Source organism: Diospyros lotus, chromosome 6, assembly GCF_014633365.1.
Source record: "Diospyros lotus cultivar Yz01 chromosome 6, ASM1463336v1, whole genome shotgun sequence".
Classification (NCBI taxonomy): domain Eukaryota; kingdom Viridiplantae; phylum Streptophyta; class Magnoliopsida; order Ericales; family Ebenaceae; genus Diospyros; species Diospyros lotus.
The window spans coordinates 3735797-3763088 of NC_068343.1; the positions used below are offsets into that span (position 1 = coordinate 3735797).

Sequence of the window (27292 nt, forward strand, 5' to 3'; positions counted from 1 at the left end):
AAAATATCTTCCTCAGCCTATTAATTGAAGCACCAATCAAGATTCGATGCCTAATTCATCTTATGATAAAATAAATTCTGTTTATGTTTTAATGTTTCTACTGGTGGATTCTGATCAACTGCCAGAGGTATATTTTGCTGGTCATCTACAAGGGACGTGGTTCACTCCACCTTGCTCCTAGAAGGAATATCATACCACCTCACCAGGATCATGTGCATTCTTCCAACAACAAAAAACTACATTACATGCATATTTTAACTTCATTAGCCAGATGAATTTTAGTTCTCTAATCATCTCTTCCCATAGATGTATCTTCTATAAAGACATTATATCCCATGTCATCTTCTAAGCATTTCCTAGTAAGTTCTCTTTCATCCAAAAATTCATTCGTGAAGCCGTTCAAAATTGTCCTCAAAATCAGGTCCTCAACAAGACTGGCACTGAGAAAAATTTTGGACTTTCTGGTTGGATAGTCTGTGCAACCCGCGAACTTTTGCCCATCGGCTGACTACTAATTGCATCCAAAATGGGCTCTGTTTGATTCCTCTTACTCATCTGTATGAGTACTACCTCCAGTTCAAATCTGGGGTCCAAAAGCATTCTTTTTTTTTTTTCTGCTCAGCCAAAAGCATGCATTCATTTAACCATTCAAAAGTAGGCCTAAAGAAGGCCACCTGACCATACTGCACATAGATAACTTAGGCATTTCCTCGGACACCCCCTGTGCAATCCATTTTTGACTTTTTTTTGCAAGATTTTCACCAAATTTTAATTCCTACTCTTCCTCGCATTAATAAGGCAAGGCCCTATCCCCACATTTTCATTTTTACCCATTTTGCCTTTGATTTGCCACTCTCGAGGGTTCCTTACTAACCAACTGTCCATACCTACCTAAGACAAGTCTCCCATATCTTGGGCTTAGTAAGCGTTCATCTCCACCCATGGCCTGATCCCCTATCCTGAATCTCAGGTCATCATACCGGCAAAATGCCGGTACCAACTAGTGCCTTAATCAAAATTGGAATTTTTTATTTTTCGGACCAGAATTGCTCCAATACCATTATGGAACAGGTGCATTCCTCCTTTAACAGTACAATATCTAATGTGTATCAGTTTCTTTAAAAGTATGAACATATGTCTGAAAAGGAATAAACTGCACAACAACCAACCATCACATTGGAAATGAAAATATATCCAGTTTTCACTTTGACAAAGGACACAATCTTTTGTATCTTCTTTTAGCTTCCCTCCATTCTGATTGAAGTTCCTCATTATCTGCAAGGTCTGGATGGATCATAGTAATAAAGCTCTTATAAAAATGTTTGATAATACCTGTATCTAGAAAAAGTTTCAAAAATGAATTTATGCAGATGGGAAAAAAAATGTATAAAAGGCATAGAGTTGATCATGAAATAAGAAAAATAAAACAAGAAAAGAAATTCCTACACCACACGAAGTCGGAAGAATAACAAGCAGAACAGAACTTATTCCTATGCCATATGTTATTGTTGTTTTTAAAATTTTGAAAACAAAAATAAAAAGCAGCACTTGGTTGATCACTTTTTTCTTAAAAAAAAAAAATTCAAAAAACGTTGAGAACTTTAAAAAAAATCATAAAAGCCTTTTCACAATTTCTATTTCATTTTATCTTTCTTCCCTCTCCCCTCCCCACAAATTTGTTTTTCTCCCTCACATGATTCATGATTGGCTAACTCGACAGCCAGAGCCAAGATTTTAGAGATTCTAAGTGAATTTTTATATGAAATAATTTACATTTAAAAATATTATAAAATATTATTTATATGAATTTTTTTATAATTTTATTATAAATATTATTATAGAATATTATATATATATGCACATAAACAATTCATTTCCTTTCAATTTTAATATATTTCATCTTTTTACAGGCACACTTACAACCCACTGTCCTATGTGTAGTTTATGTACATATATTTTAATATAATTGAATCTAGTTTAGCTGTTGGATTTGAAAGGACTCTAAGCCAAAAGAGTCCCTAGACATTGGATCTGAAAGAAGGGGCCATAGGCGACTGACTAGAAAACCTATGCCTAGAGCTGATCTTGTCGACAGCCACCCCAATCCAATGAACTCTCCAATACCCTTCCATTTTTTTTTCAATTCTCTCTCTGTTTCTTCCATACCAATTTTGAGAGTTCTACAACTTTTACCAATGGCGAAAGAAAAAGAGGATGAAGAAGAGAAATGAAAGAAAAGAAGGAATTGAAAACAAAGAAGTTTGAGTTAACACGATAAGCTTCCATTGTTATAACTTAAAGTAGAAACCCAACGGGCTAAAAAATAAATAAGTAAATAATTGAAAACTTAAAACTAAGAAAATGGATCATGACTTAACTACCAATAAACAATTTTAAGTTCAAGAATTATGTGACTCTTAATGAAAAGGGGCACCTACTTCACTCGTCTAATCACCTGGAGGGCTTATTTGGTTCCAATGAGATACAAAATAAATATAGAAATCGCCTATAGTAGTTGGAAAAAGGAGGACATTGCACTCGGGGCCATTCCCCAATCAAAAGTGTAAAAATTTCACTTAACGCTCAGAATTTTTAAGCTATCTATTATAAAGTATAGTGTATTTGGCACCCAAAAACTGATCAATGTTAATTTGGTCCCCTTTTAAGCCCATCTTCCTAATTCTGCCACTGCCTCAAATGAACACAATGATTAACGCCACTTCTACGTGAGCAACTACATTGTATTTTGGATTCATTTATTTTTGTCAACTCCTTTGAACAAGGCAAAAGTAAAACCAAAGTTTGAGCAAAATGCAACTCCCAATGCGCCTAGTTGATTTTTTTTTTTTTTCCGGACTTATTATACAATGCTTTCATTAATCAATTCATTTACTTGAGATGATCGCTTTTGCACAATCTCCCGGTACTCGTATATTCCATTACGTTAGAAGAAATAAATCGTAAGTTAAGTTTTTGACCCTTATGAATGACGAGAATCAAACTCGCAACCAACTGAATTGACACTAATATATTATTTATCCAACTGTTCAATCCGTGCCCTAGGGACAGTCAATTCATTTACTTTCGCATTCTTCTAGTTATCAATTGCCTTTCTATTTGTTACACTCAAATGAGTATGCTCCGAGGAAAAGAATATATACGCACTATTTTCATGACACATAAAACAGATTGCCAAATTATGAAACATAATTTTCAGATTTTAGAATAGCTCGGTTCATATTCTGGCACGCTTTTGAGTTTTGACAAGCACGGTCAGCAACAAGTTCGGGATTTAAGAGCAACAAAATTACCTCCAAAAGTAAACAAACAATAACAATTCCAAAGTAATCACAAAAAAGGAGTCAAAATAATGCAATACCTTCTTCTCCTGTGGCGGCGTACTTCATTGTCCGTGCTTGGTCGTTCGCGACGTTCTTCACGGAAAAGCTTAATCTCAAACGAAGCCAACGCCAGACCCCTGATTCCTGAAGAGAGAGACGTCTTTTGGTGTACTTGGTTTGAGCACTTGATCGCCAGGATGCTGGAGATAGAATTTGAATGTGGAATTGAGCCGAACATAAACGAATCAAAGAGGCCGCCATTGCTAAAACTCTAGCTCTGTAAGTGTATGAATACAATAGGATAGAGAGTTTTTGTCCTCTTTTCACTTCGGCTACTTGTATGAGCTAGGAGGGATTTACGAATGTGAAATGACATGTTTACCTAATATTTATTACTAAGGTGTACTTATAAATTCCTATTATTTAAAGGAATAGTTTTGATATATCACTTAGTAATCGATTGATCGATTGAGACGATAAAAATATCGTACCCAAATTAAGATTTAGGGTGAAAGATGCGTTTGATATTTGACCTTCAGAGTGGTAATCCTGATCGTGAATAAAATTTGTTTTAAAAATAATATTTTATTTTACTATCATTTTAAAAAATTACTTAATGATCTCCCCTAAAAATAGTATAGCGCTTCTAACACTTATTAGATTATAAATATATATGTATATATATATATATATATGAAAGAAAGAAAGGGGCAATGGCGCGTGACGACGACTGTTGGTTATGCATGGGAGAGGCGCTAATGGTCTTCCTACCTTGCCGCGACGCCTATTGTCTTATATTTCATCGATTCACCCTTTTTTCTCATTCAATCATTCTTGAGTCCAGATATCTTTCTTTTTCTTCCTATGTCTGAATCTTCATTTCAAGGTTGTTGCCCCAAACTCTCGGCTCATAATTCAAAGTTCTCTGCATTTTTACATTAGGTACCGATCTCTCATCTCCAGAAATCTATATATTTGTGAGTCAATCGACTGTAAACATGCATTAGGTCTTTCCATTGAACACGTACACTGACTGCAAATTTTTCATTTGTGTTATAATTTGGCTTCTTGTGCTTGTCGTTTGGCTTATAAAATTCGGGAATTCTTCTTGTTGTTAAGCAGTTATTGCTAGATGTTTTATCTTCTTCATTTTATCTCCTCTCCGTGATAATTTGTCTTTACGTGGTTAGAATTCGAAGAGTTATCTAACAAATTCATTCTTGTTATTAAAACTGTATACCTTTTTTTTTTATCTTTTCAGAAGCAATTGATGAATGACATCGCCAGTTTGAGTTAACAACACATTCTTTCTGGATTTCTTCCCTTTAAACCAACCTACTGCTTTAATTGTGTACCTCTAATCTCTTCTCATCCTGAAAAATGTTTGGGTTTCTGACCAACAACGGTTCCAAGCAAAAGTCAGGTTGACCCGTGGATTTCCAGGTTCTGAAAATTCTAACCCTTTGGATTCTGATACTCAAAACAAATAATAAGCAAAACCAGAAAATTGGGAGAACTTCTTCTGAAACAGTGATCGGTCCTCCAAACTCCAAATCACACACTTTTGACGATGATGATGGGAGAGGGGCATCTTCCACATATTCTTCATCGGCAGCTAGGAACAGACGTAAGAATGGTCATAGTGATTCAGAAGACTTGGATAGCATGTCCATGCAAGAACTGGAGAGTTATGCTGTTAACAAGGCTGAGGATACTACAAAATCAGTAAACAACTGTCTGAGGATTGCTGAGGATATTAGAGAGGACGCTACTAGGACCCTTGACACATTGAATCAGCAGGGTGAGCAAATCCAAAGTACCCACATGATGGTTGCTGATACGGACCCACATGATGGTTGCTGATACGGACAAGGATTTGAGCAAGGTATTAGAGCGCTACTGACACTTAGGTTATAAATATATATATATATGAAAGAAGAGAGGGGCAATGGCGCGTGACGATGACTGTGTTGGTTATGCATGGGAGAGGCGCCAATGGTCTTCCTGGCTTGCCGCTACGCCTATCGTCTTATATTTCTTCGATTTACCCTCTTTTCTCATTCAGTCAATTCTTGAGTCCATATCTTTCTTTTTCTTCTCATGTCTGAATCTCCATTTCAAGGTTGTTGCCCCAAACTCTTGGCTCATAATTCAAAGTTCTCTGCGTTTTTACATTAGGTACCGATCTCTCGTCTCCAAAAATCTATATATTTGTGAGTTAATCGACTGTAAGCATGCATTAGGTCTTTCCATTGAACACGTACACTGACTGTAAATTTTTCATTTGTGTTATAATTTGGCTTCTTGTGCTTGTCGTTTGGCTTATAAAATTCGGGAATTCTTCTTGTTATTAAGCAGTTATTGCTAGATGTTTTATCTTCTTCATTTTATCTCCTCTCCGTGATAATTTGTCTCTACTTGGTTAGAATTCGAAGAGTTATCTAACAAATTCATTCTTGTTATTGAAACTGTATACCTTTTTTTTTTTTTTGTTATCTTTTCAGAAGCAATTGATGAATGACATCCCCATTTGAGTTAACAACACATTCTTTCTGGATTTCTTCCCTTTAAACCAACCTACTGCTTTAATTGTGTACCTCTAATCTCTTCTCATCCTGAAAAATGTTTGGGTTTCTGACCAACAAGGGTTCCAAGCAAAAGTCAGTTGACCCTGGATTTCCAGGTTCTGAAAATTCTAACCCTTTGGATTCTGATACTGAAACAAATAATAAGCAAAACCAGAAAATTGGGAGAACTTCTTCTGAACCCGTGCTCGGTGCTCCAAACTCCAAATTACACCCTTTTGACGATGATGATGGGAGAGGAGCATCTTCCACATATTCTTCATCGGCAGCTAGGAACAGACGTAAGAATGGTCATAGTGATTCAGAAGACTTGGATAGCATGTCCATGCAAGAACTGGAGAGTTATGCTGTTAACAAGGCTGAGGATACTACAAAATCAGTAAACAACTGTCTGAGGATTGCTGAGGATATTAGAGAGGACGCTACTAGGACCCTTGACACATTGAATCAGCAGGGTGAGCAAATCCAAAGGACCCACATGATGGTTGCTGATACGGACAAGGATTTGAGCAAGGTATTATGCTCTTTTCTTTTACAAACTCTTGTTAAGTGCTTTCCAAGGAGACAGAGTTCAAAGTGGAAAATAAATTGGTATGAAGAGAATGATTTGGTGCATAATATAATTTTGACAATATCTGGTTTACATTTTTGTTTTACTACTTATGACTAGAAGGCCACAAGTTTGACTTATGAAAGTAGTCTCTTTGTATAAAAAGTAAGGGTAAGGTCATGAAAATGGGGAGCCTCGTGCAATGGGAACACTCTTTTTACTCCATATTGATCTTTAAATTTTCACATCATACATATTACTTCTGTTCATATAAACAAGTAGAGATTGTAGCTCGAGGCTGGGAAACACTTTGTTGAGTCAATTATTCATAGCAACCACTATACTTATGCATCACAGAGTTTCTTGTCAAGAATATGAAATCAGCAATTGTTCAGGTCGGATACGGAGCATCAAAACCTTTTCATGTGGTATGTCTTGGGACAGTTTCAATGACAAGTTGATTGCATCTCATTTGCTTGCAGACAAAAAGATCGCAATATATGACAAATAATTCTGGTTATGAGGTCATGAAAATTGTTAAGTTTGGTCTGGAATTGCATTTTTATAAGCACTAGTAAGGATCTGAAAAGTAACAAAGGTGCATCACTCAGGGGCACTATCATCAGAAAGACTGCATTTTCAAACTTTACTAGCATTTTCGCTTTTACATATTTATAACGGGAAACAAGTGCCTCTATTCTTATTTCTATCACTTCTTTATTGAAGAGAAAATCTCATTATGATTCTGGCGACGTTTTGCATTGATCTGCTTATGCTAAATCTCTATCTACAGACTTGGCAAAAAAAATCTCTATCTGCAGATATTTGGTGTGTTGACGAATAATTCTTCAGCCAACATTGAAAATCATAATTTGGAGGAGATGCTGTTATGATTTTTAGTTGGCTGAATTTGTTCAGGATTGAGAATATCTTTAACCACATTATTTGGGTTGTAACACTGGTTGCTGCCTTGCAGGATATCATTTTTTCACAGGGTTTATCTATGTTTTTCTTATGGAACCATCATATGCTATCTTCTTGTTCCTGGACCCCTTATGGTGTTTTGGCACCACAGAGGTATGTTTAACCATTGTACATTGCATATTTCAGGGTGAAAAGCTATTGGGAAGTCTTGGGGGCATGTTTTCTATGACTTGGACGCCAAAGAAGACACGAGATATCACTGGGCCTGTCATCACAAAAGGTTTTCAAAATCCCTCCTTACACCACCTCGATCATATAAATACGCATTCCATTGGCCGATTTCTGTTCCAAAATCTACCAAGGTTTGATCGACTCAAAGTTGGTCCTGAATTAGACAGTGGAGTGGAAGTTATACAGTTGCATAAAAAATTGGTGGTTGTTTGATTTACTATTTTTCGGTTCAACAGATGATAATGCTAATGCCAAGGGAAAGAAAAACAAAGAGCAAAGGCAGAAGTTGGGCTTAGATCCTGCACCAAAGGCACGGTCTGCTTCTCAAACGCCTTCCTCCGAACCATCGACTGCCTTAGAGAAAGTAGAGGTGTGTTCCTGCGATCAATGAATGATTCATTAATTACTACAAAATCTAGTCCCAGTACCAATCTCATCATGCTGTGGCTATCCAATCAGGTGGAGAAGGCAAAGCAAGATGATGCTCTTTCGGATCTAAGCGACATCTTGGGTGATCTGAAGGGCATGGCTATTGACATGGGAACTGAACTTGAAAGGTGAGTTTGTCTTTGTATTCTGTCCCATGGTTGTACTTCTCTTTTAATTGATGAAAAGTTTCTCTTCAATACTTAACAATAATCCTAACTCAATTGTTTTTTCCGCTCATTGTTGGGCGGAGAAAGATGATTTCTTCATTATCTCAGTCTCAGTTCTCCTTCCCATCTCCCTTTTTCTCCAATTTCTTCCATTTTTAAGGTCTTCATCTTCCTTCTTCAAGTAATAAATCTGGGTAATTGCAGGCAAAATAAAGCCTTGGATCATCTTAGTGATGACGTGGACGAGCTGAATTCAAGAGTCAAAGGCGCCAACAAGCGAGCCACTCATTTGCTTAAAAAGTGACGAGCCTTGATCATGAAGGAAGAACCCTTCTCTTCTCTTGTTGAATTGTTATACAAAATTTTCCAACTTTTTTATTGCCTTTGCTATCTGTTGTCTTGCTGCTTATATATCGCATCGCGAGTAATGCATTGTACATATATATATTTCTTTGTTGGGTCATTGAACAAACAATTTCATATGGCACAATTATATATAGCCTAGTGACCTAATGGATGAGCACTGCTATGCAATTGGAGTTTCTATTTAAATTTAACCAGTTTTTGTCTCATATTTTTATACGTCCTTTAATAATAATTTTTATGCTGTCAAACTTTTGGTTATGCATCTCGTAACAAATTATCTCTCTTACTAAGAGATATATGATATATAGAAGCGGCTTACAAGGTTTAGATAATGTTTATTAATTATATCTTATTTTTAAGTTTTAACATTTAAATCATTTTAAAGCACAATAAATTTATCAGTAATTATTAAAATTATTTAAATATTAAATACATTGTTTAAAAACAATATGTATTTATTGATATTTAACTTTTTACTAATTATAAACTTACTTGGTTGACTTTAATAAGTAATTTCTAAGTTTATTACTGTCACATTATTAATGAACTTTCAAATAAAAATGTTTAAACAAATTATTTAAAACCCCCTTCACTTATACTCAGGTGCAATTTATCACCTTAATTTTGTTAGTTGATCAATATATGCACATCACATGCCACTAAATTAATCACTCCTAAATGGGGTCTGAATTGAAGAAAGAACTTTGAAAGTTGAAGGAAGCAACAATCTAATATCTAATTTCACCCCCAAATGCAATCTGCCATTTCGAATGAAAGAACAATCATGGAGCATCAGCTCTGAAAGTCGAAACTGCTCTTTCTTTGCCAATTCGAAACTTCCCTTCTCCGCCCAAGCTCGAGGTTTGCTGCCCAAGTTAGAAGCTTCTCTTCTCTACCCAAGCTTGAAACTTCTCTGCTTCGCCACTTCAAAGCTTGGCCGCCCAAGTTGCTTCTCTGCTCCCCCAGTTCGAATCTTCACCACCCAAACTTGAAGTCAAAGCCACCCACCAGACTCGATGAAGCCACACCTTCTTCTATGTCCGCGAGTTCCCAAGCTTGTAGTTAGTGAGAAAATTCTAAGGAATGTACCTTGGAGAAAATTTTGAGTAAACTCTGATTTATGCTTCTTGTGTCATTGTTGATTTATGTTTGGTTAGTAAATTCCGATTTATGTTTGTTGTGCCATTGCTGATTTATGTTTGGATGGTGAATTCTGATTTATGTTTACTTATTTGTATTTTAAAACATATAGTCTGCATTTTCTTTATTTTTTAATTTTTAATTTTGATTTTTGAATTTCTTTTTAATTTTTTATTTTAGTAGTCTGCTTTTAGAAAATTGAAAACATGTTTTTTTGTTATTTTAAAAAATTATTTCTCAAAACAGAAAATTAAAAAACGCGTTCTCTTTAAAATTTTGAAAATAATTTTTTAATGATATTTTATTCAATAAATTTGATTATTCAGTAAATTAAAAATATTTAATGTTTATAAATTATTTAAAAAATATTATATTTTAAAGTTAGTGAAATTTATAATATTTTTTTCATTATAATAATAAAATATAAATAAATAAATGTGTTTTGAGTTTTAAATTTGTTTTGGATAGAAACACTCAAAACAACTTTTTGTTATTTTGAGTTTTCTTTATAATTTTTTCAAAAATATATTTTTAAAAACAGTAAAAATAATGTGTTTTCATCATTTTAGAAAATTGAAAACTAAAAATGACTTAAAAATAGCAAAGAGAACGCAATTGTAACATTTGCCTCCTAAGCATGGGTTCCTATAACTCTGTTATGCAATCTTTGTATTGTTATGCAGTGTTTGTATCTTAGAGAATCAACTCCAAAAAGCTTATTTGTTTATTTGATATTGGTTGTTATTAGGGTTTATGATTCAAAATGTATTTTATTATATAATTGATATATGTTATATGTTTGCATATATTTGGGTTTTATCTTATATTTATTTTGCTAACATTTAAATAAATATATATAATTGATCTGCTGTTTATTTTGTGGGCCAAATAGCCATTAGGCCGAGATCTATTTTATGATCCAATCCCATTTGTCATGCAACCCATGTGATTTGGTTAAGCTTAGTCGGTTGCCTAATGATATATAAAGGCAGCTTCATACCTTAATTGCTATCAGATCTGCTATTACTCTCTTTTAAAACCCTATGTGTATAATTAATAATTTATTAATTTATTTTTTGTGTTCAATTCAAAGATTCAAATTTTAAGAGCTGTATAATTAATAATAACAGGAGTGTTGGAACTAATTTTGAAAAAAATTTAAAGACTAATTAAACCAATTTTAAAGTTGAGGAAATGTATAAATTAGATGGCTAAAATTCAAATGATGTGTAATTAATTTACCTATTATTTAAATTTGAATGTATGTATGGTGTATGGTTTTATTTTAAAGCATACGCGTCTGTTATAAATTTGTAGGTAAAAATTAATAAATTTTGATCGATTTAATTATTTTAATATAAAAATTTAATCAAATCTAATTAACTCTTATTTAAAACTAAATTGAACGAACAAAATTTAATTCGACAATTTTAATTAAACAAAATCTTTACACACTCTTCACTTATGCTCCTACTATGATAATTGACAAAAATAGAGGAGAGTTCTCACGTGCATAACAAGGTTGGTTTTCAGGTAGTAGATTACAATCAATGATGCAAGTTCGAGTAATGACAGTTGTAATATGAGAGTTTTATTTTTTTGTGGGGTAGTTCTTTATAGATATCATATATTGTACCTCCTACTTGATGTGCTGTTATATAACGTGATTAACCTCTCTTATGTATATAAAATAATATGAGAAACCCTTAAAAATGAGGAATTCCCACTTTTACACCCAAGAATAGAAGAGATATTATTTTAAGTCGAAGGATTGGATATGGATCGTGAATTTGGTCCGGACAAAACTTCACGCCTATAATTTGACTCTTTAGTGAAATTAAAGACAGGAACGGCGGAAGGCGCGGAAGTACGCAAGAATAGAAGGCATATTACGAGGTAACATGCCCGCTTTTTGTTGATATTTTCGCTCGCCCATCTTCATCGATCCTCTCGCTCCCTCCCTAATGAATCCGTGTAAAACCCTAGTTCGCATACCTCTCGCTTGCCTAGCATGCAATCCGCGAATCAACAGTGGCCGACGGCAATTCTCTTCGGTCTCTCTTCGATATTTCCATTCAATCCCTTCCATTAACCCCTCCAACATCTGGGGCTCTTCTATTTTCCCTCGAAATGGACACAAACTCGAACCTCACAAGTCGCCGCCCTTGAGATCTTACGGTTCCGCTGAAGGCGCCCTGTCATTTGAAGAAACCTCCACCCTGGAACCGCTAGAGGATTTGTCGAAAGACACCGTGGAAGCCTTGCTAACGGACAAGGATGATGTTACGAGACTGATGAAGATGGGGCGAAGATCGGATGACGTCCGCAGTGGAGGTGACTTCGCCCAGACGAGGCGTTGGTTTCCATATCTCGATGAGTTTAGGGCGGGAAGTGCTGTTTTGCAAAGTAGGGAAGTGTTGGAGGCTTTAGATCCCTATATTCTGGAGTTGAGGAAGGAGAAATTTCGGAATGCGGTGACGAATCGGAGCTATTCAATCTGTTTGGTGGTTGAAGGTTTGAGTGATTTCGGGAATGTTTCGGCTGCGTTTCGTTCCGCGGATGCGCTAGGGTTTCAATCGGTCCATGTTGTTTCTTGTGAGAGCTCCAAAAGGTGCAACATGGATTGAGGTGAAAACGCCTTGATTCTGCATTTACAGTTGTTTTTATACTTAATGCCATGCCAATATTATGATTCCAGTACAGATGATTGAAATAATATCATTTACTGGCAGTTTGGTGCATCAATCCTCCTAACCCAATTTGTTCAAACTTTTCCATTGAACTATCTGTGCCAATGGATCAACTTGACCCAAAACTCGAGATGGTGGGTGTAAGCAAACAAATGGCCGTAACTAGTTGCTGATGGAGTTGTGGAGTTGAGTTACCAGATACCGAACTGTTGGGTCTCAATTTATTGTAATTGTTCAAACCACATTTTCTAAACGGTATCTTTGGAGCTGATTGAAATACTTACCATTAGTTTCACAAGTGAAGCACATTTTATAAGTTAATTTGGTGTTTCAAATCAAGCTCCGTCATTTGCTCTGTGGTCTTTGCCAATGCTATAGGACTTGGATCACAATAATTTCATACGATCACAATAAGCTTCATCATTTCTGTAATGATTGCCAAAAATCCAATAAATAATTGGCGATAATGTATGTTTAAAGTGTTGTGGTATTAAACGCATCAGATATATAATTTTTGGAGTGTATATGCACTGTTATTGTTTGTCTTGGATGATAGCATTTCTAAATGGCTGCTATAGTATGCATGCTATGCACATTCCAGCCAATGATTTCATCAAACTTGGTCCTTTTAAACTTGCAAGGCTTGGACAGGGAGTTAATAAGTGGTTCACTATCAAACTATTCTGAATTAAATGATGCCAACTTAGTCTTTCTCTGTATCTTCATCACTGCTGCAGGTACAGAGAGAATCGCCATGTTAGCATGGGTGCTGAAAAATGGTTAGATATTGAACTTTGGGACTCAACCCAGGATTGCTTTAAGGTTTTGAAATCCCGTGGTTATCGCATAGCCACAACACATCTTGGGAAGAATGCGGTATCAATCAGCTTTATTTGTTATGAAAATATTTGCTAAAATTTTTTGCTTAGTAAGAACATCAATAGTTTGTGTGGTTGTCATGGTCTTGTAATTACTGACTATTTATACTCTGTGAAGGTATCCATTGATGATATTGACTGGTCATGTCCGACAGCAATAGTTGTTGGAAATGAAAATAGGTACCCTTTTCACCTCCTGTTCTGACTCATTGTTGAATATGTATAGGCTTTACCCCCTTTTAATGTTGTTATCTATCTGTCATGAGGAGGAGAGAGATTCATTCTTGTAGATGTAATTGTCTCAGTAAAAAATAATGATGAAAGTTAAGAGGGAGAGGGAGAGGGAGAGGGAGAGATTCATTGTTGTAGATGGTCAAAGTTACTCATTGTATTGGATGCTTGTCGTATCCATTGCTGTGGTTTTTGGCAAGAACTGTAATTGACCGTTGTGTTTTTTGTCACTCACTTTTGTTGATTTCTGTTATGTAAATGTTATGTTATTGCTGTGGTTTTTCTAGAAAATAGTATATTGCTCATGATCAGTAGTTGACAAGCTTGTACCATTTGCATATGATGCTTTTTCAACAATCTTGGTTATGTAAACTGTTAATGGGAATGAGCTTTCCTGATTGAAGGGGCATAAGTGATGAGGCTCTGGAGTTGTCCGATCTGCATTGCTGTATTCCAATGAAAGGCATGGTGGATTCCTTCAATGTTTCAGTTGCTGCTGGCATTGTCATGCACCATGCAGTTTGTGATAGAACGACCCATCTGGTAATTTCTGAGTTGTACTATATTTTTACTTGTATTGTTAGTTTGCCTTCCTTTCCGTTCCAAGTTTTTTTTTTTTCTTGGAGTGCTTGATTTACTTTGAAAATAATAAAGTATGTGTACATGAAACCAACTTCCCCAGTATTTTTCCCAAAGTACAGGGGCCTTTACTTGCATTAAAAAATTGGACAAGCTTCTCAGCCATAATTTTCTGTTTAGATGCTGTTAAGGGAAAGTTAAAAGTTGGCTGGAGTTTGAGGTACAAATGATAATGAATGGCCTCAACTTCTGGTCAGTTTTTCCATACTGTTTATGCATGACTCAGATTTGAGTCAACCCTGCTGCCCTGACTTTACTTTTATTTTAAGTATCCAGAAATAATAAGAATAACAAAAGAATTTGCTTGTAATATTTGGGTGAGTTGGGGGGGGGGGGGGGGCGCTGCGGGAAGAAATCTAGAGAGTATATAATGGTATGTCAGAGGAATGCAGTCATCAGGATGGAGACACTTTGCTACACTCCCCACTCCCTAGAGCAACCTGATGGTGTGAGAATTTAATTCTGTTGCTCCATAGGTGTCAGATTCCTTCTGTACTACATGCTCTCTTTTGTGGAATAAGTCTTGCATTCCCATTTTAAAAGTGTCATAGGGGCTGTTTAGATGTAGAAAATGACCCCAGTTTTTCAGAAAATTACTCCTCAGGAAACAGAAAAATAGAAAACTTGCTCAAATACTTCTAAATAGAAAATGGAGATTTGGAAAACATGATTTCCAAAATTGACCTGAACTTGTAAAACTCTCAAAATGAATTTTCCAAATTTTTTCTTCCTCAATTGGAGATTTAGAAAACATGGTTTCCCACAAAAAAAATTCCCAAATCATCTCCATCTCAATCCCTAACACAAATTACAATTATACAAAAGGAAAACCTCTTTGTTTCTCTATTTTTGAACGTATGTTCTGATATTTTAGATTGGAAGTTAGTTTTTCTGCCCTTCTAACATTTGAACACTTTTTTCAAATTTTCTATGGAAAATGTAAACCAGAGATTTTATAGAAAATTAACAATTATTTTCCACAACTAAACAGGCCCTTAATTTTTCTGGTTTGGACTCAGAAGGAAGATCAGTGTGGTAAGGACCATGTAACTACACAAACAACAACAATAACATGTCAAGCTTTAAATCTCACTAGGTGGGGCTTATGTAACTGCACATTTGAAAAGTATTTTATTGTCCCCTCCCTTTTTAAGTCCTCACATGAAGAGTAGACTGGGGACACTGCATATGATCTCCTGTGGCAGGTTTGAATGGGAAGCTTGATACCATTTTCCGGAGTTATATGCTTGAAGGTTTGTCCTTATAATAAGTGGGTTCTCATGTCACCAAAAGAACGTGTTCCTAAAAATAATTGAGAATCTCCTAACTTATTGCTTAGAAGAAGTGGAATTTAATGCAAGCAACATGATAGGGGTCCACTGGACATGCCAAAGACGATCCAAGGGGCATGGGGTAGGATAGTAAATTGGTTGGCTAGCATAACGGCCAGCCATGTGCGGAGGGGTAGAGTGAGAAAATCGTTGGGTTGTGTAACAACCTAGCAAGTGCGAATCCAAATTCTGTTAGAGAAGGAGGGAGGAGAATATAGAGGGAAGAGAAATTGGTAGGAAGGGAGAAAAAAATTTTGCGATTTAGTTCTTATGGAGAGTTGAGGGCCTCTCGAATGCCTAGTTTCTTTGTAAATTCGATTGGAGTTGGCGAATTGAATCCAAGTTTCAACGATTTCCTTTCTGGTACTCATCAATTTTGGTATTAGAGCATCACCAATCCTAATGGTGAACCTGATGGACCGAGTCGGTGAATTGGAAATGAAGATGAAAGGCATGCAACGGGAAGTTGATGCCATGAGGGGTGAGGTTCAATTAGTGGAGAAGAATGTCGCGAACATGCTGGAGTAGTTCGGATGGATGAGAACGAGGTGGGAAGTGTTAGAAGGCCAGAGGTTCTATGCTTTCCTAATATGGAGATTTCCAAATTATGATTGGTTTTCTAATAGTGTTTGTATCATATATTCTTTGTATTCTAGACTGATTTGATTGTATCAGTAGCTGTATGATTTGTTTCCTTTCTGTAAATATTTCCTAAGTTAGATTAGGCAATTGTTAATTAAGAATCCTTCCTAATTAGCCTTAGGATCTTGCCTATTCAGGATAGGCGTATGTGTATATATATGTCTTAGCATTTCATTAAGATTAATTAGATCGGTTTTTTCAGTCTTCTTGACAGGAAGAACATGAACAAGAAAGGAAGAACAAAGAGAAGATAGGAGATCAACCACTGGAATTCGCTCAAGATTCTGAGGCAACGTCGGAACTAGGAGAACGACGTGCTAAAGTAGGTGGTTCTGATGGGGGTTGGTGGCTAGAGATTCAAGGTCGCCGATTGGAGATGCCCCTCTTCGAAGGTGAAGATCCGGACGGTTGGATATTCTAAGCCGAACGGTACTTTGTGGTGAATGGGTTGATTGATGATTGATGATGAGAAGTTAGATACAACATCACTATGTATGGAGGGTGCTGCACTTTCGTGGTTTCAATGGGAAGAAAAGCGACGAAGGGTGCGGAATTGGGAGGGCTTTAAATTGCTATTGAGGAGTTGTTTTTGAACCCCCCAAAAAGGCTTCGTCGAGGAGCAGTTTCTATCCCTTTGACAGAAGGGAACTGTCATGGAGTACCGCCAATGCTTTGAGACATTGGCATCACCCCTTGAGAACCTGCTGAAAGCCATGCTGGAAGGGCATTTCATAAATAGTTTAAAGCTAATATCAAGGCCGAGTTGAGGGTCTTGGGGCTGAGGGGCTTGGAGCAGATGATGGATTTGGCTCATATAGAGGAGCGGAATCAAGTGGTTTGTGGAGGCACGGTTGGATCTGGTTTGAACAAGGGACGGGCCGCTCCAAACCCAATTTCGACATACTAGCAAGGGGGAATTTTGCCACACTCGCAACAACCCCCCAGGTCGGCGACAGTCAGTCCTACTAACCCATATCGATCATAGGCCAATGGGAGATGGAGTAACCTGCCCTTCAAACGGCTTAGTGAGGCAGAGTGGAAGGCAAAAAGGGATAAGGGCCTATGTTTTCGATGAGAAATATACTATAGGCCACAAGTGCAAAAATAAAGAGTTGCAAGTGATGATGATATATGATGAATAAGTAGAAGAGACGGTAGTTGAGAGAGAAACGCTGGAAGAGGTAGAAGGAGAGCCTGGGCAAGGGCGGGAGGTCATTGAGCTCTCAATGAACTTTGTAGTCAGATTGACTACACCACAAACTATAAAGCTCAAAAGCGACATAGAGGGGCAGCCAATAGTGGTGCTTATTAACGGAGGAGCAACGCATAATTTTATAGCAACCGAGCTAGTGTAGTAGTTGGGTTTATCAAGGGTGGAAACAAAAGGATATGGGGTAATTATGGGAACGGGAATGGTAGTGCAAAGGGCTGGAATTTGCAAAGGAGTGAAGCTTAACCTCCAAAATCTGCAAATTGTAGAGGATTTTTTACCTCTAGAATTGGGGAGCTCAGATGTAATTTTGGGGATGAAGTGGCTAGCAGTCGTTGGGAAGATGAATGTGGATTGGAAGGCCCTCACGATGAAATTTCAAATAGGAGGCATAGTGGTAACATTGCAAGGGGACCCTAGCTTGAGCAAGACCTTGGTGTCCTTAAAGGCTATGGTGAAAGCCTTTAAGGAAAATGGGGAGGGAATGCTGTTGGAATTGGGAACACCCTGGTAGCAGAAATTAAAAGAAGAATAGAAAGAAGCTCCAGTGATGATAAGGGGGGTGTTGGTTGAGTTTGAGAGGGTTTTCTCTACATCGGAGGGGTTGCCACCTTGTAGAAGGAAGGATCATGTCATAAATCTGGTTTCGAGAACCACACTGGTTAGTGTAAGGCTCTATTATTACCCTTATTTGCAAAAAAATGAAATAGAGAAGTTGGTGGGAGAGATGTTGGCTGCTGGAATTGTTCAGCCTAGTTCCAGCCCATTCTCTAGTCTAGTGTTGTTGGTAAAGAAGAAGGATGGAGAGTGGCGTTTTTGTGTGGACTATAGGGCCTTGAACAAGGTCACTATTCCGGACAAATTTCCCATTCCCATGATAAAGGAGTTACTTGATGAGTTGCACAATGCCATGGTCTTCTCCAAGCTCAATTTGAAATCTAGTTACCATCAGATTAGAGTCAGGTATGAGGATGGTCCCAAGACCGCTTTTAGGAGTCATGAAGGGCATTACAAGTTCCTAGTAATGCCATTCAGGCTGACGAATGCGCCAACCACCTTCCAATCGTTGATGAATGACATTTTCAGAGAATATTTGAGGCGTTTTGTGTTGGTCTTCTTCGATGACATTGGTGTATAGCAGGAATTTTGAACAACACACACAACATTTATAATGTGTCTTAAAGGTACTAGCGGACAACCAGCTCTTTGCCAACAGGAATAAGTGTGTTTGGGAAGCTGGAAATTGAATATTTAGACCATATTATATCTCAGCATAGGGTTTCAGTCGATCGAAGTAAGGTACAAGCTAAGTTAAATTGGCCTACTCCTACATCAGTAATGGAATTGAGAGGATTTCTTGGCCTCACGAGGTATTATAAATGTTTTGTGAGGGATTATGGCAAGTTGGCAAGGCCTTTAACGAAAAGATTAAAGAAGAATAACTTCTTTTGGAATGTGGCACCCGAGCAGGCCTTCCAGCAACTTAAGGCTAAAATGGTATCTCTACCCGTTTTAGCCTTGCCGGACTTTGGGAAGCCCTTTGTCATTGAGTCTGATGCCTCGGGACAAGGTATGGGGGCTGTATTAATGCAAGAGCAAAGGTCTATTGCTTATTTCAGTCAGTTAGGGAGGAAAAAATTTGTTTATGAGAGGGAACAAATGGCTATAGTGTTTGCTATGCAAAAATGGAGACACTACTACTTAGGCAGGAAGTTTGTGGTTCGAACTGATCAAAGGAGTCTCAAATACTTGATGGAACAGGGGGTGGTGAGTCCGAAATACTTGAAATGGATGGTGAAATTGATGAGGTTCCAATTTGAGATACAATATCGGTCGGGTTTGGAGAATAAAGTTGCTGATGAGTTTTCATGAATCTGCCACCCAGTAACAATAATGGCCTTAATAGTGTCTAAAGTGGTCCAAATGGATTAGTTAGCCAATGAGGTAAAAGCAGATGAAAGATTGCAAGGAATTATCCTAGATCTCCAAGTTGATCCTATTTCACACCCTAACTTCAAACTGGTGAACAACCATCTCCTTTACAATGGAAGGTTGTATTTACCAAAGGGATCCACTCTCATTCCATTGTTATGATAGGCCCCGGTTTACTTGACTTACCAAATAAGGTCCAAGGGGTAGGGGCAATGGGGTAAATTGGATGGCTAGCATAACAGTCAGTCATGTGCGTAAAGATAAAAAAGGAAATCATTGGGTTGTGTAACAACCCAGCAACTCCATGTAACAGAATTTTGTTGGGAAGGAGTGGGGGAAGAATATGGGGGGGGGGGGGGGGGAAGAAGTTGGGGGGGCATATCATTCTGGTATTGAGTCTTAGGGAGAGTAAAGAGCCTCTCGAACGCCCAGTTCTTCTTGTAATCAGATTGAAGTTGGAATTATAATTCAGTTTTCAGTGAATTAATTCTTGGGTTCTCATCATGTTACTTCATGAGGGGCACGATAGAAGTACAGGAGGACATTCAAGGTTTTTAAAAACTTACGAGAGGGTGGTGGCAAATGTTTGTTGGCGGGAATGAAGGAGGACATATATCAGTATGTAAGTGATTGCTCGGTTTGCCAACAAAATAAATATATGGCCTTAGTATCTGGAGGACTCTTGTAGCCCCTTCCTATCCCAAACCAAGTTTGGGACGACATTGCTATGAACTTCATTGTGGGATTGTCAAAGTTTTGCAAGATGGACTCAATTTTGGTGGTGGTGGACAGATTTAGTAAGTATGGGCATTTCATTAGCCTTAAACACTCGTTTATAGTTGGGGAGGTGGTAGGAATTTTTATTAGAATCATGCTAGATGTACAACCTTTTTATACATCTTAGGCTACATAAGGGGGTATTATGACCAAAATACCCCGCGCCTCATATGCGCCTCACGCGCCTTTATGCGCCTCATGAGGGATTTTTTTGTAATTGGTACATCTTTATGTAGCCCAAGGTGTACACAAAGGTGTACCAATAGCATTTTCCTTTTTATTAAAGAAGTGAGGCTTCATGGAATGCTAAGGTCCATTGTATCGAATAGAGATAAAATTTTCATAAGCAAATTTTGGGAGGAGATGTTCCGACTACAAGGTACCAAACTCAACAGAAGCACAGTCTATCACTCTCAAACGGACGGGCAAACAGAAGTATTTAACCAGACTTTAGAAACTTACCTATGCTGTTTTGCTTCCTCAAAACCAAATTCATGGTATATATGGCTACCTTGGGCTGAATTATGGTATAATACCTCTTACCACACTGATGCCAGGATGACTCCATTTCAAGTAGTGTATGGGCGAGAACCACCACCCTTATTGAGGTTTGAGAAGGGAACTACCCCTGTTTCAATGGTGGAGTAGCAGTTGATTGAGAGAGATTTAATCCTTGAGGAATTGAAGGCACACCTGATGAGAGCTCAAGCACTGATGAAGAAGGGAGTAGATGTGAAAAGAAGGGAAGTGAAGTACAATGAAGGAGACTTGTTTATTTGAAATTAAGGTCATATTGTCAGAAAACATTGGCAACTCGTGCAAATGAAAAGTTGGCTATTTGATATTATGGTCCATTTGAAATTGAGAGGGGGGTAGGCCTGGTAGCTTGTAAGCTGATACTGCCACCTCATTGCCCTATTCATCATGTATTTCATGTGTCCCAACTACGAGAGGGAAGAGGAGCATTGAAAGCTAATGTGGAGATTCCTTGACAGCTTAATGAAGACCTTGAGATGCTGGTGGAACCGAAGGCAATGTTTGGAGTTCGGCCGGGAATCGGAAAGAACTTACAAGGATTAGAAGTGCTCATACAATGGAAGGGGCTACCACCGTTAGAAGCTACTTGGGAGCCTTACCACTTGATCCAGCAACAATTTCCATTTTTCCACCTTGAGGATAAGGTGACAGTTTTTTTTTTTTTTTTTTTTTTTTGAGGGGGGGGGGGTGGTTGTCCACTGGACGTACCAAAGACAATCCAAGGGGCATGGGGTCGGAGAGTAAATTGGCTGGCTAGCATAACAGCCAGCCATGTGTGGAGGGGTAGAGTGGAAAAATTGCTGGGTTGTGTAACAACTCAGCAGGTGCAAATTCGAATTCTGTTAGAGGAGGAGGGAGGAGAATACAGAGGGAGGAGAAATTGGTAGGAAGGGAAAAAAAAATTTTGTGATTTAGTTCTTATGGAGAGTTAAGGGCCTCTGCCCAGTTTCTTTGTAAATTCGATTGGAGTTAGTGAATTGAATCCAAGTTTCAATGATTTCCTTTCTGGTACTCATCACAACACTAGGAAAAATCAAAGTAATAGGGTATCCCTAAGAACTAAAACGATTGTGATGAATATTTATTTCATTTTGATGTACAAATCTTGTTTGGTTACCCATAGGTTATACTTCCACAATTCAAGAGAAAACAAATTCCTTTGTTTGTGGTGCAGGGTTGTCATGGTGATCTGACACATGAAGAAAGCCAAATTCTACTAGCAGAGTTCTATCTTCGTCATAGCAAGAGTGCTATTAGTATTGCTTATGAGTATGCAAAGCGGAGGACAGCCAGAACCTTGCCAAAACTTTGATGAACTTGAGCTGTTTAACTATATGAGGATAATTCCAAGCTGTGACTGCTCAACATCATACAGGTATGATGTGCTCTGCAATCAATTTCTTCATCGATTGTCATAAATTTTTGTTAGTGTATTATTGATATGTAACCATAAAACATGAGCACTGTTGTGAGCCTCATTATGTTAGCAATTGTTATGGTAGCTAGCTGAGTAATCTAAATAAATGTGTAATTAGGTTACTAGAATTTGAATTTCTGTTTAGCATAGCTGGTAGAATGTTCCAGCATGCTGTAGCCAATTGTAAGCGCACATTGGCACAGGACCAACCCTTTTTGGTGCCCAAACTTGTCGGATCAATATAAATAACTGATCAAAGCTCTAAACTAAACATGTTGAATGAAATTGGAAATTAGTTTCCTTCCAATTCTCTCTCTAAATTTCTCTTTCCATTCTGATCTCTCTTTTTCCCTCCCAAATATCTTCTATTCTCTCCCAATTCTCATTCTCAATTCCCCGAAAACTCTTGTAAGACTTGTAATCTGACAGCAATATCACTGAGATTGATAAAGGCCAATAATTCACATATCCATGCTGTCAATGGTATACAAGTATATTCTACAACATAAAAAAATGGTTGATTTTATCTATGGCTCTGATGTTCTTCAGAAGAAGAAAGAAGAAAACTGTTACAAAATAGATATAGTGAGGTTTTGATGTCTACAATGAAGTTCTGATCTTCATGTTTCTGTTAGCTAAGGGTAGATGTAGGTAGGATACAAGCATGGTGGGAACCCATACTTCACATGTTACTACAGTGAAACTGTTAACGAAGGTAACACAAATTTTGGTAAAAAAATGAGATTACCAATGGTCAAAATCCTTTTTTCTTACTTTTTTCCCTTATTGTTGTCTCTCTCCACTGCCACCTTTCGCATGTTTGTGTGTGTGTGAGTTGTGACAATCCAAAATCAACGTCCATTAAAAATCCAAAAGGGGTTGTGATGGTGAGAGCTAGAGTGTGTGTGCGAGTGGTGATATTGAGATGCTTAGAGAGAATGCATGAAAGATTGGAAATTCTTGGTGTAGTGGTTGAGAATATTTGAAATACTTGTCCTCTTAATTAGTGAAAGGAAGATTCTCTAAAGAAAAGTTGCAAGAACTATATAGGTGTATTTTTATTGAGAGTTGATATAGGGAGTATTTGTTCTTGGGTTATTTAGGGCATATTCTCTTTCCCGTTTTCAGGCCGTTTTCTATTTTCAGTTTTTGAAAATATTGAAAACGCGTTCTCTTTGTTATTTTTCAAAACGCATTTTCAAAAACAACTAAAAATTTTGTTAATAAAACTCAAAAACAACATTTTGTTGTTTTGGGCGTTTTCAGTGAAAATACACTGAAAACACAAAACAAATGAAAATGTGGAAAACAGCCCCCCCGGGGGGGAAAACGCAGACCCACTCCCCCCATCTTCTCTCTGTTCTCCTCTCTTCTTCTGGCCATCGACAACCATCGCCACCGCCGTCAACCTTCAACTCCACCGTCACCGCCACCGCAACCAACGCCACCACGAATAGCGCCCCTCAATGCCATTGCGACCAGTACCGCAACCATCGTCATCGACCTCAACCCCACAACCACCGCCACTTTCAACCCCACAGCCACTGCGACCAGCGCCCCCCACTGCCATCGCAACCAGCCCTCCATCGCCACCGCAATAGTACCACGACCCCCCCCCCCCCCCCCCCGGAAAACCCTAGACGAAGAAGATGGGTTGCGGCTGATTTGATTTTTGTGTTGTTTAAATTTTTTAATTTTATTTATTTATTAAATTGAATATGTGATATATTTTGTTTGTATTAATTTTTTTAAATGATATTTCTAAGGTTGTTGATTTTTTTTTTATTTGAATTTTATTTTATAGTTTAAAATTTTTGAATCAAATTTATAATTTATTAAATAAAATATCATAATAACAAAAAAAAACCGTTTTTAAAATTTCAAAGCAAACACTTTTTCTAGTTTTCTGTTTTGAAAAATAATTTTTCAGAATGACAAAAAGAACGCATTTTCAAAAATTTCAAAAACAGACACTCAAAATACAAAACTCAAAACACAAAACTAAAACACAAAGAGAACACCACCTTAATTACTGAGATAAATTGTAATGGTATGGCAATGGGTTGCGGGAAGTAGGTGTTCAAAAAATTGAAATTAAGAATTGTATAATCTTGTCTTTTTGACGAAGAGGCAGAGGGATGTGTTGAGAGAAAGTATAGGGATGTGTTGAGAGAAAGTATGTTGTTTCTGGGTGTGCTTCATTTAATGAGAGAGTGTAAATGTGGAGGTGGGATGCATAAGTATTTAGTGGGCACGGTAAGTGAATTAAGCACAGGAATTTTTTGTTTTTTTTTTGTTTTTTGTTTTTTTGTCCTAGTTACATGTGATGTGTTGAGGGATTCAAATTTTTGGTAGTTTGACATGTTGAAGATGTTAGCGATGGTTATTTAAACTCCCCCAAACCCCCCCAAAAAAAGGTTAGTGGTGGTAAAAGTGCATGACATGTGGAAGGTAAAGATGGCCATTGGTAGTCATGGTGATGCTAACAAAAAAATTGGTTTTGAATTAGGGAAATTTTATTTCCAGCCAAGTGTTTTGCACTTCATAGCCACATTTAAAATAACTTTGAGAAAAACCCATTTTTGCCCTTCTCTTTTTATCGTCGATCGCCCCATGCTCTTCTCCGTTCATCATCATCTTCGGCTTGCTTAACAGCAGCACAAAAGCTGCCAGTCATCAAGGAAGGAGGGGAGGAGATTGACAACCATGACTACTTCAAAGCCTATCATCACACCCGCCAGCGGTCGAGTTTCTTGTGGCCACCCATCATCGTAAAGCTCCCATCGGCGGCCATGTTGCTCCCACCGACGGCCGCGACGAACACGACCGCCCATCATTGCACCCAAACCCTAGGGTTCGAGGGCTTTGAAAGCCCCCCCAATCCATGGATTCGGAAAAAATGGTTTTCAAGAGAATTCGTTTTCCCCCCGAATCCATGGGTTTGGGAGAAACATGGCAACTAACTATTTATGATAGGCTTCATCTCATTCAACTTATGGTGATCACTAGCCCATACAAAAAATTAGAAAAAAAAAAATTATAGTGTTAAAACACGAGATTTGTAAGAGATGTGATATCTCACAAATCAACTCAACTTTCCACATGAGCAGTATTTTGTTTGATGTATTGCATCACTCATTCAGTTGCAAATAGGTTTATTATATGGGGAAGTGATTTAACTTTTATTGACAAATACCAAAACATATAGAGAAGTAGTCAAATAAATCTTTGAGAAAATATAAAATTGGAAACAAAAAACACCCAATATTTTGATCAAGTCAATATTTTTTACTTCCATCCATCCGTATCCAATCAGCCAGTCTATGTTCCTTGGAAGTCAGAAGTCATCGATCCACAGTCCACTGGAGGAGGAAGGTCTTTGGAGGAAACGCCGACTTGGGCAGTTGCAGCGGTTTGTTTCCTACTGGTTGCAGTCTCAATTGTTAATGAATACATCATCCACTCATTGGCAAGGCAAGTGTTTGTTGATATATATTTGCACACTTCATATGTATGTAATATGCCATGTTTTTCCCGATCCCATGGATTCATGGTGCTTTCAAAGCCCTTGAACCCTGGGGTTCGGGTGCGATGATGGACGGCTGCATTTGTCTCAGCCGCTGGTGGGAATGACTTGGTCTTTGGTGGGAGCTTTGCGATGATGGGCGACTGCAAGGAACCTGACCGCCGGTGGGTGTGATGATGGACTTTGAAGTAGTCATGGCCGTCATTTGTCGTTGCCATGATCATCGATCTCCTCCCCTCCTTCCTTGACAACTGGCAGCTTTTGTGGCCGCTGTTAAGGAAGTAAGCCTGCGGTGATGATAAATGGAGAAGAGGATAGGGCAAAAATGGGTTTTCCTCAATTATTTTAAATGTGGTTGGGAAGAGCAAAATACCAAATAGAATTTCCTTTGAATTACACTGTGGTTAGTGAAAAGAAGAAAAATACAAGAGAAGAAAAAATTAATGAAGAAAGCTAGTTGAAGAAAAAAAGAGAGACAAATGCATGAAAGCATTTTAAAGGTATATGTCTTTTAATGTGATTTATCTTTCAATTTTAGATTAAAAAAACTGCGGCATAAAATCTTTAAGTTAAATGTAATATTTAATGGTTTTGACTTCTAAAGTTTTAAGGGATGTATTTAAAGTTTCCAGGGGTTGAGTGAAATAAGCCAGAGTAAAAGGAGATGTGAAGTAATTTATAAGAAAAGGAGAGTGAAAATTGATTTATTAAAAAAGGGGATAAAATCCCAGATTTATTATGGGAAGGAACTTCTATCAATATCTTCCTCAATCTTACACTTGGGACCAACTGTAAGCATATATTGGGTTCTAGAAAAAATGAGTTCGTGAAGTTCTTATCATACGCCAATTAACTTCACCATTCTTTCAATTTTGTTCTCTCTTAATGCCTAGATAGGCTCCATGCAGGTAACTAGGATAATTCCTTAAAAATTAAAGATTCTTGTGTACTCGTTATAAGGTTTAGTTTTCCTGTTTTGTATGAAACGTGCTATTTGAAGTTTATTTTTGTTTCAGACTCAGGCTTCCTAGTGTTTGTGAGCATGGAATTAAGAAAATTATTGCCGTCAGAAGTTGGCTAGTTTATTGGAGCATACGAGGTTTTGCGAGCATGAAGCAACCGCTCGTTAGACTTTGGTGCATATTTCTGTGTGATTTTGTGTTCTGAGTTTTATTTGGATGTTCCTTGTATGACTGACTTGTTATTTCTTATTTTGGCAGCTGAATTGTTTCCACAGTTTGGAGATTCTAGTTGGATAGCTGTGGCTGCCGAAGTGTACAATTTTATAACAGTGCCCCAAAAATTGTGATCATTTGTGTTTCTAGTGGATGAAATGTTTGTTTGTTGATGCAGCATGTTTACTTAAAAAGTTTGGATTTGCTTTTCTGGGGAGATTACTGAGATATTCAGGAGGTTGTACGGATTGAGATAAAAAGAAATAAGGGTTGTAACAATAGCTAGTGTCTCAGCAAAATGAGAACGATTTGGGCCCAGGAGCCCATGCTAGTGGATCAGGGGGCCCAATGAGCCTATTACGGGGGAGAAAATGGGCCTCTTAACCCGTAAAAACCCGAGTTATGATTTGGGCCCAGGAGCCCATATTAGTACAGCCATTGAGCTTGGAACCCATATCACTTTAGAGTTGTGAGGCCTGAGGCCTGGGCCTGATGCCCATAACCAAGATACATTGGACTGACCCATGGCATTGAAGCACATTTTAGCCCATGGAGCCTATATCAAGGGTTGAAA

General features: G+C 37.6%; 2 protein-coding genes across 4 annotated transcripts; both read left to right on the forward strand.

Moving 5' to 3' along the window:
- The first annotated feature begins 5472 nt into the window (after window positions 1-5472).
- LOC127804925 (putative SNAP25 homologous protein SNAP30) lies at window positions 5473-8646 on the forward strand. The gene is made up of 6 exons (XM_052342028.1): window positions 5473-5519; window positions 5846-6440; window positions 7587-7680; window positions 7868-8001; window positions 8091-8188; window positions 8432-8646. Exons 2-6 carry the CDS (start codon window positions 5964-5966, stop codon window positions 8529-8531), a joined length of 903 nt encoding a protein of 300 aa, XP_052197988.1. The 5' UTR covers window positions 5473-5519; window positions 5846-5963; the 3' UTR covers window positions 8532-8646.
- Window positions 8647-11635: 2989 nt separating this feature from the next.
- On the forward strand, window positions 11636-27017 carry LOC127804926 (uncharacterized). Of its 3 annotated transcripts, XR_008023771.1 has the most exons (7): window positions 11636-12344; window positions 13161-13299; window positions 13420-13481; window positions 13937-14075; window positions 21775-21975; window positions 26560-26679; window positions 26764-27017. XR_008023771.1 is itself a non-coding variant. In XM_052342029.1 (5 exons), the coding sequence occupies exons 1-5, from the start codon at window positions 11698-11700 to the stop codon at window positions 21910-21912; spliced, it is 1125 nt and encodes a 374-aa protein (XP_052197989.1). In that variant the 5' UTR covers window positions 11636-11697; the 3' UTR covers window positions 21913-23310. The 3 variants fall into 3 exon arrangements, 1 of the variants encoding a protein (XP_052197989.1); XR_008023772.1 differs by lacking the exon at window positions 26560-26679 and having other exon boundaries at window positions 26764-27016; XM_052342029.1 differs by lacking the exons at window positions 26560-26679; window positions 26764-27017 and having other exon boundaries at window positions 21775-23310.
- The last annotated feature ends 275 nt before the right edge of the window (window positions 27018-27292 follow it).

What these genes read in the sequence shown, in the direction of transcription:
- LOC127804925 (XM_052342028.1), top strand. Translation starts at nt 5,964, where the DNA reads ATGTTTGGGTTTCTGACCAACAAGGGTTCCAAGCAAAAGTCAGTTGAC. An exon ending in CTGCCTTAGAGAAAGTAGAG is followed by an intron (nt 8,002 to 8,090) that starts GTGTGTTCCTGC and finishes CTATCCAATCAG; the next exon opens with GTGGAGAAGGCAAAGCAAGA. An exon ending in ATGGGAACTGAACTTGAAAG is followed by an intron (nt 8,189 to 8,431) that starts GTGAGTTTGTCT and finishes GGGTAATTGCAG; the next exon opens with GCAAAATAAAGCCTTGGATC.
- LOC127804926 (XM_052342029.1), top strand. Translation starts at nt 11,698, where the DNA reads ATGAATCCGTGTAAAACCCTAGTTCGCATACCTCTCGCTTGCCTAGCA. An exon ending in CACATCTTGGGAAGAATGCG is followed by an intron (nt 13,300 to 13,419) that starts GTATCAATCAGC and finishes TACTCTGTGAAG; the next exon opens with GTATCCATTGATGATATTGA. An exon ending in GTGATAGAACGACCCATCTG is followed by an intron (nt 14,076 to 21,774) that starts GTAATTTCTGAG and finishes TTTGTGGTGCAG; the next exon opens with GGTTGTCATGGTGATCTGAC.